At 34.7% G+C, this 9,162-nt stretch overlaps 2 protein-coding genes across 2 annotated transcripts in view; both read left to right on the forward strand.

The window, feature by feature from the left end:
- The window catches only part of LOC133694905 (GDSL esterase/lipase At5g03980-like), a 9,005-nt gene extending 5,502 nt beyond the window's left edge, over positions 1-3,503 (forward strand). Inside the window, exons 3-7 of the mRNA XM_062116597.1 lie at positions 1,648-1,881; positions 2,385-2,600; positions 2,680-2,828; positions 2,912-3,185; positions 3,286-3,503. Of these exons, the coding sequence (XP_061972581.1) occupies positions 1,648-1,881; positions 2,385-2,600; positions 2,680-2,828; positions 2,912-3,185; positions 3,286-3,503 (1,091 nt within the window). The remainder of the gene's footprint in view (positions 1-1,647; positions 1,882-2,384; positions 2,601-2,679; positions 2,829-2,911; positions 3,186-3,285) is intronic.
- A 3,279-nt stretch (positions 3,504-6,782) lies between these two features.
- On the forward strand, positions 6,783-8,669 carry LOC133694906 (GDSL esterase/lipase At5g03980-like). Its single transcript, XM_062116599.1, has 5 exons — positions 6,783-7,047; positions 7,551-7,766; positions 7,846-7,994; positions 8,078-8,351; positions 8,452-8,669. The coding sequence occupies exons 1-5, from the start codon at positions 6,783-6,785 to the stop codon at positions 8,667-8,669; spliced, it is 1,122 nt and encodes a 373-aa protein (XP_061972583.1).
- Positions 8,670-9,162: the final 493 nt, after the last annotated feature.

Genomic DNA, 9,162 nt, shown 5'->3' on the forward strand with positions numbered 1-9,162 from the left:
TTTCGGAGGTGGGTTCTTGACAATATATAATGCCGTTCATCCAATCCAGATCAATCTCCTCACACTTAATTAGCCAGTAGTTAAAAAAAATTAAAATGTCTTGCAGGGGGCTCGGGCCCCTGCTTGCCCCCCCTGCTTCCGCCCCTGCGCGCATGTGTTTCGATTTTAAGAAGAAACAAGTTAAAAATGCAATTCTCTATAAATCTTTCATGGTCAACAAGAAAAAGTAGGAAGATCCAAGGTTAGAGAACAAGCAAGAAGATCCAATGATTAAGTTGGTAATCAGATCCGATGGTCAAGAGAAAAGGGGGAGATCCAGCGGTAAGAAAAGAAATAATTATCACTATGCTATTTTTCAAAAATAAAAATACTTTTAGCAAGTTGCTGTTGTCCTTTGTAGCAAGATTATGAATTCCATTTCTATTGATGTTTTGTTTTTTCAATTGAAAATGTATGTTTATGTTTTGAAGTGTTTCGACATGTATTTCAAGATTGTATTGTTCATATTATATTTGAATTATTATTATATATATAATTCAAAATATTAATTCAGTAAATATAATTTCTATTCAAATTTAGAGATAAATTAACTTGAAATTATGCAATTCAAATTTCAAACACAAGTAAAAAGTGGGGGTTGAACCGATATGACCCAATCGACTTGAATAGTCCACAAACAACCTGGATAACTGGTAAAAATATAGTTTGACTAAAAAACAATTCAAGACAACATCTTTTTTAAAACAAAATTGAGACGGCAACAAATTGAATCAACATAGGTCAACATTTCAAATGCATGACCCGGGTTTTAAGACCATATTAACACCAAATCAAAACAAATTATGAAGCTAAATTACCAATAAATTTATTGTTGAATGATAAAATCAAGAAAAAAATCAATCTAAAAAAACAACACAATAAAATAACATTTCTTAACAAAGTTACAAATTTGAACAAAGTTATGAAAATACCATTGGCGTTCTTCCAAGGCCTTTGTGAACTTCGATTACCCTAAAATTTTAATCTCGGATATAATGATATGTAAGGAGACTCCTCTTAAAATTTTAGCCTGATATAATAATCAAACTAAGAGATATAATTGATATAATGGTTTTTTTTATTTTAAAAAAAGCTATTTGAGCAGAACAAGGCCAAAATGAAATGTAAACGTTCCATTCCATTGTGGGTTTTTTAAGTTAAACTGCGAGGCCAGGTAGGTTTAGTAACTATTTGACGAACCGGTCTATACCTCAACCATATTTGGCGAGCATGCACACCCTGGCACAACCATGCAAGAAACCACCAAAAACTTCGTGTTTCTACACAAATTTCCCTTTCATCTTTCGACTATTATCTGGATTGGATATGAATCCAATTATCAGGTGTTTTTGGTCATGTTTCTAGAAGGATTGGCAGAAAACCACCATAAACTGTAAGATAGAGCTGGCTAACGTTCTGTATTCTCCACATTCCTTGTAAGAAGCCTCACATTTTCCCCCTGAAAGACAGAAATATCGGGACTTTGTGGGCAGAAAAATAGTATAAATACACAGCTACTTCCCTTGGTTTTTCATTAACAAAAATTAAGGACACGTAGTAAATCTCTTGAGTTAATTATGGCTACCAGCAACGTTGTTTGTGCTTTAGTTCTTTCCTCTCTGTTCCATTTTCTTCTTGTTCCTGTATCAAGTACTCGTGGAGTCAATGTTCTTAAAAAATGTGGGTTTAAAGCAATTTATCAGCTTGGGGATTCTATAGCTGACACTGGCAATTTGATTCGCGAAAATCCTCTTTCTCCATATGCTTCATTTCCTTATGGTTTGAAACTCTCGAAGCCAACAGGTAGATGCTCCAATGGGTTGTTGATGATTGATTACATTGGTAAGTTACGATATTCTTGATTTCACTGTTTCTCTAAGCGGTAATGCTGCCGAGTTTCAAACTGTGTTTGACTTGAAAAGGCTTCATTTTTTATGATTTTTATGCCTTGATCTACAAAATAATGCTAAACATCAAGAAAATCCGACACATCGTTGATGTGGCCTGTAAATTTTTATCTGTCAGATTTCCTCTATGTTTAGCATTACTCTCCGTGTCATTTAGCTTGTGTTTGTTTAATTTTCTTGCTTCTATTCCCTTTCTCTTGTTTTCTTTTCTCAAACTTTCTTCTTCTTCTTCAGCAGCCGCCTTAATCCGAAAACTTTCTTGTTAAAAAATATATATCACAGTGTCTATCAGAATTATTCAAGTTAAGGGCTGTTCATTTCCTATATTATTAGGGTAAATTACATAATCTTAGGAAATTCAGGTTCTTAACTCTCTTTCTTACCTCATTTACGGTACAAGTTGCTTGATTGTGTTGACTTTTCTTTGAACAATTGCAGCACGCTCGGCTAAACTTCCCTCTCCTGGTGCCTACTTGAATTCGGCAAGAAAATTTTCCGGTGGCCGCGGTGGAGTGAATTTTGCAGTTGCTGGTTCAACTGCCTTGCCTGCAGAAGTTTTATCGTCAAAGAATATAATGAACATTGTGACAAATGAATCTCTTAGCACACAACTTGAGTGGATGTTCTCCTATTTTAACACAACATGTTCCAAAGGTAATCGGCATGTTTCATACGATGTTTCAATAGTTAAATCCTTTTCCAACCATCATGCCTGACAGTTATTGCTTCACAGATTGTGCTAAAGAAATCAAATCATCTCTCTTCATGGTTGGGGAGATTGGAGGCAATGACTATAACTATGCTTTCTTGTTTAACAAAACCACTGAAGAACTAAATGCGTTGGTTCCTGAAGTTGTCAGAGCTATAAAGGATGCTGTTGCGGTACGTTAGTTTTCGGTTTGTTCCTTCTGAATTTCTACCTATATTGTTGTTGTTTATGAATGTTCTTCGATGTGATTTTGCAGAAAGCCATTGGTCGCGGTGCTAGACGAGTGGTTGTCCCTGGAAACTTCCCGATAGGTTGCTTCCCGGTTTATCTTAGCCAATTCCAGCCCAATGATGCTGCTGCTTATGATGAGTTCCACTGCCTCAAGGGGTTAAACTCTTTCGCAAGTTATCACAATGAGCTTCTCAAGCAAACCGTTGAGGGATTGAAAAGAAATTACCCTGATGTGATCATAGTTTACGGCGACTATTACAAAGCATTCATGTCGATCTATCAGAACGCTCGGTCTCTTGGTGAGTTTATTTTCAAGATCCTTGTGAATGGTAGAGAAACTATACGGGGCCCAGCACAAAATTAATGCTTACGGCATCGTCTCCTTGTTTTTCTAAATAGGTTTTGATACGAAGTCGATGCAAAAAGCTTGCTGCGGGACTGGTGGTGATCATAATTTTAGCCTGATGAGAATGTGTGGAGATCCTGACGTTCCGGTTTGTCCAAAGCCTGATCAATACATCAGCTGGGATGGAGTTCATTTGACACAAAAGGCTTATCAACACATGGCAGAATGGCTTATCAACGATATCTTTCCAAAGCTTCAATGCAGTGCTTGATGTGAAAGTTCTGTCCTCACCAAGACATGGACTTGATAACATGAAGCTCTTAATTTTGTTTACAATTAAGCTTGTAAAAATATTCTTGTCTTTGAATTAAAAAGGGACCTCACAAGGTTGTTTGTAACTCTAATTATTCCCTTTTCAAATCACCAGCTCTTGATGCTTGTATTCAAACCCACCACAGAGAAGGATCGTGAAGAACTAAAAAACATCCAGACCACATCATATGATATATTAAGCATTTCATATGTTAAAATTTGGAACCAAGAGGTCCAGCTTCCTCAAAATCTTGAAACTCTGGAAGGAAGGAGTTGTGACAGTTTGATCAATTTAGCACCATCTACATCATCTTACAGAAATCTAACAGCTTTGCTTGTATGGGATTACATAGCACAAAAAATTCACTCTAGAATTGTTTCATAAACAGTTTTATTTTTATATTTTTATCTCTTAACTTCAATTAAATATATTTTTATTTTCTCTGTTGTTATTTTTTTTATTCCAAAATAATAACCAAATGCTATTTTAGTTATTGATTAAAATACAATGGCAATTTTATAAATAAACTTATTATTCATTGATTTTTTTGGTGCACCAGAACGACGATGTAAAATATTATGCTCGTCGTTCTTTCATAGAATAAAAATCATTGATTATCATATCAATTGTGAATCTTTCAGCAATTTGTTTTTCTATATAGACAATTAAATAATTTGCAAAAAAATCATTCTTCATCCAATTGCGAAGTCCTGTTTTAACAATTTTTATCACTAAAAAAGCTCGTTCAGTAGGCTGTGAGTTATCAATATTTTTTTCCAAAAAAAAAAATCATTTCTTTTTATTTTGTTCATGGTTCAACCTAAAATCAAAACATATATCGCAAGAAAAAATTGATAATTTTTGTGGCTCTGCTGAAAACAAAACATAAAAAAAAATCCAAATATAATCAAAACAAACCTATAAAATATATCTAATTAATTAAAAAAAAATCACTATAACAAGAATTCAAAAAACAATTGGTAGAACTAGCAAATCTGAGAAAAAAAGAGAGTAAATATGGTAGAATTATATATATAAACAAACCTCATCAAATTATTAACAAACATCTCAAAACAAAACAAAATTAGATTTTAAATTTAAGTTACCTTGTTTGGTTTGATGAAAGATAAATTAATTGGTAGCTCTGCTTTAATCTTTTTGTAGAAAAATTTTGCTCGTGATTTATGTTTTTATTTCTATTTTTGATCGGCTGCAGAATTTATATTAGGATAAATTGATGGCTCTGTTTTTTATTTCATAAAATAATACCTTTATATTTTTTTTCTTTCCCACTTAGGTCAGGAGTAAATTCAAAAGAAATCAAAAGTAAATCAAACTTAATTTAAGGCTCACATCTTTAAAATAAAAAATATAACAGGCATATAAAAAAAGGACGTGGTCATCGGGTACGAAGCAGGCAGATTCCATTGCTGAGGAGGATCGGGGACTTGAAATGACGAGGAAAGCGGGCGATCTCATAATTGATTTCAACGTGGATGGTGCATAATCTCATATATATAATGTAATGCGGTGCAACATCCGCATCTATCTTAAATCCTAAAAAAAAAGGCGGTCCTGCATTTGAACCTGAGCCGAGAAAACTGCTTCTCAACTCGTGTTATTTCGGAGGTGGGTTCTTGACAATATATAATGCCGTTCATCCAATCCAGATCAATCTCCTCACACTTAATTAGCCAGTAGTTAAAAAAAATTAAAATGTCTTGCAGGGGGCTCGGGCCCCTGCTTGCCCCCCCTGCTTCCGCCCCTGCGCGCATGTGTTTCGATTTTAAGAAGAAACAAGTTAAAAATGCAATTCTCTATAAATCTTTCATGGTCAACAAGAAAAAGTAGGAAGATCCAAGGTTAGAGAACAAGCAAGAAGATCCAATGATTAAGTTGGTAATCAGATCCGATGGTCAAGAGAAAAGGGGGAGATCCAGCGGTAAGAAAAGAAATAATTATCACTATGCTATTTTTCAAAAATAAAAATACTTTTAGCAAGTTGCTGTTGTCCTTTGTAGCAAGATTATGAATTCCATTTCTATTGATGTTTTGTTTTTTCAATTGAAAATGTATGTTTATGTTTTGAAGTGTTTCGACATGTATTTCAAGATTGTATTGTTCATATTATATTTGAATTATTATTATATATATAATTCAAAATATTAATTCAGTAAATATAATTTCTATTCAAATTTAGAGATAAATTAACTTGAAATTATGCAATTCAAATTTCAAACACAAGTAAAAAGTGGGGGTTGAACCGATATGACCCAATCGACTTGAATAGTCCACAAACAACCTGGATAACTGGTAAAAATATAGTTTGACTAAAAAACAATTCAAGACAACATCTTTTTTAAAACAAAATTGAGACGGCAACAAATTGAATCAACATAGGTCAACATTTCAAATGCATGACCCGGGTTTTAAGACCATATTAACACCAAATCAAAACAAATTATGAAGCTAAATTACCAATAAATTTATTGTTGAATGATAAAATCAAGAAAAAAATCAATCTAAAAAAACAACACAATAAAATAACATTTCTTAACAAAGTTACAAATTTGAACAAAGTTATGAAAATACCATTGGCGTTCTTCCAAGGCCTTTGTGAACTTCGATTACCCTAAAATTTTAATCTCGGATATAATGATATGTAAGGAGACTCCTCTTAAAATTTTAGCCTGATATAATAATCAAACTAAGAGATATAATTGATATAATGGTTTTTTTTATTTTAAAAAAAGCTATTTGAGCAGAACAAGGCCAAAATGAAATGTAAACGTTCCATTCCATTGTGGGTTTTTTAAGTTAAACTGCGAGGCCAGGTAGGTTTAGTAACTATTTGACGAACCGGTCTATACCTCAACCATATTTGGCGAGCATGCACACCCTGGCACAACCATGCAAGAAACCACCAAAAACTTCGTGTTTCTACACAAATTTCCCTTTCATCTTTCGACTATTATCTGGATTGGATATGAATCCAATTATCAGGTGTTTTTGGTCATGTTTCTAGAAGGATTGGCAGAAAACCACCATAAACTGTAAGATAGAGCTGGCTAACGTTCTGTATTCTCCACATTCCTTGTAAGAAGCCTCACATTTTCCCCCTGAAAGACAGAAATATCGGGACTTTGTGGGCAGAAAAATAGTATAAATACACAGCTACTTCCCTTGGTTTTTCATTAACAAAAATTAAGGACACGTAGTAAATCTCTTGAGTTAATTATGGCTACCAGCAACGTTGTTTGTGCTTTAGTTCTTTCCTCTCTGTTCCATTTTCTTCTTGTTCCTGTATCAAGTACTCGTGGAGTCAATGTTCTTAAAAAATGTGGGTTTAAAGCAATTTATCAGCTTGGGGATTCTATAGCTGACACTGGCAATTTGATTCGCGAAAATCCTCTTTCTCCATATGCTTCATTTCCTTATGGTTTGAAACTCTCGAAGCCAACAGGTAGATGCTCCAATGGGTTGTTGATGATTGATTACATTGGTAAGTTACGATATTCTTGATTTCACTGTTTCTCTAAGCGGTAATGCTGCCGAGTTTCAAACTGTGTTTGACTTGAAAAGGCTTCATTTTTTATGATTTTTATGCCTTGATCTACAAAATAATGCTAAACATCAAGAAAATCCGACACATCGTTGATGTGGCCTGTAAATTTTTATCTGTCAGATTTCCTCTATGTTTAGCATTACTCTCCGTGTCATTTAGCTTGTGTTTGTTTAATTTTCTTGCTTCTATTCCCTTTCTCTTGTTTTCTTTTCTCAAACTTTCTTCTTCTTCTTCAGCAGCCGCCTTAATCCGAAAACTTTCTTGTTAAAAAATATATATCACAGTGTCTATCAGAATTATTCAAGTTAAGGGCTGTTCATTTCCTATATTATTAGGGTAAATTACATAATCTTAGGAAATTCAGGTTCTTAACTCTCTTTCTTACCTCATTTACGGTACAAGTTGCTTGATTGTGTTGACTTTTCTTTGAACAATTGCAGCACGCTCGGCTAAACTTCCCTCTCCTGGTGCCTACTTGAATTCGGCAAGAAAATTTTCCGGTGGCCGCGGTGGAGTGAATTTTGCAGTTGCTGGTTCAACTGCCTTGCCTGCAGAAGTTTTATCGTCAAAGAATATAATGAACATTGTGACAAATGAATCTCTTAGCACACAACTTGAGTGGATGTTCTCCTATTTTAACACAACATGTTCCAAAGGTAATCGGCATGTTTCATACGATGTTTCAATAGTTAAATCCTTTTCCAACCATCATGCCTGACAGTTATTGCTTCACAGATTGTGCTAAAGAAATCAAATCATCTCTCTTCATGGTTGGGGAGATTGGAGGCAATGACTATAACTATGCTTTCTTGTTTAACAAAACCACTGAAGAACTAAATGCGTTGGTTCCTGAAGTTGTCAGAGCTATAAAGGATGCTGTTGCGGTACGTTAGTTTTCGGTTTGTTCCTTCTGAATTTCTACCTATATTGTTGTTGTTTATGAATGTTCTTCGATGTGATTTTGCAGAAAGCCATTGGTCGCGGTGCTAGACGAGTGGTTGTCCCTGGAAACTTCCCGATAGGTTGCTTCCCGGTTTATCTTAGCCAATTCCAGCCCAATGATGCTGCTGCTTATGATGAGTTCCACTGCCTCAAGGGGTTAAACTCTTTCGCAAGTTATCACAATGAGCTTCTCAAGCAAACCGTTGAGGGATTGAAAAGAAATTACCCTGATGTGATCATAGTTTACGGCGACTATTACAAAGCATTCATGTCGATCTATCAGAACGCTCGGTCTCTTGGTGAGTTTATTTTCAAGATCCTTGTGAATGGTAGAGAAACTATACGGGGCCCAGCACAAAATTAATGCTTACGGCATCGTCTCCTTGTTTTTCTAAATAGGTTTTGATACGAAGTCGATGCAAAAAGCTTGCTGCGGGACTGGTGGTGATCATAATTTTAGCCTGATGAGAATGTGTGGAGATCCTGACGTTCCGGTTTGTCCAAAGCCTGATCAATACATCAGCTGGGATGGAGTTCATTTGACACAAAAGGCTTATCAACACATGGCAGAATGGCTTATCAACGATATCTTTCCAAAGCTTCAATGCAGTGCTTGATGTGAAAGTTCTGTCCTCACCAAGACATGGACTTGATAACATGAAGCTCTTAATTTTGTTTACAATTAAGCTTGTAAAAATATTCTTGTCTTTGAATTAAAAAGGGACCTCACAAGGTTGTTTGTAACTCTAATTATTCCCTTTTCAAATCACCAGCTCTTGATGCTTGTATTCAAACCCACCACAGAGAAGGATCGTGAAGAACTAAAAAACATCCAGACCACATCATATGATATATTAAGCATTTCATATGTTAAAATTTGGAACCAAGAGGTCCAGCTTCCTCAAAATCTTGAAACTCTGGAAGGAAGGAGTTGTGACAGTTTGATCAATTTAGCACCATCTACATCATCTTACAGAAATCTAACAGCTTTGCTTGTATGGGATTACATAGCACAAAAAATTCACTCTAGAATTGTTTCATAAACAGTTTTATTTTTATATTTTTATCTCTTAACTTCAATTAAATATATTTTTATTTTCTCTGTTGTTA

This window comes from Populus nigra, chromosome 5 (assembly GCF_951802175.1).
Source record: "Populus nigra chromosome 5, ddPopNigr1.1, whole genome shotgun sequence".
NCBI classification, from domain to species: domain Eukaryota; kingdom Viridiplantae; phylum Streptophyta; class Magnoliopsida; order Malpighiales; family Salicaceae; genus Populus; species Populus nigra.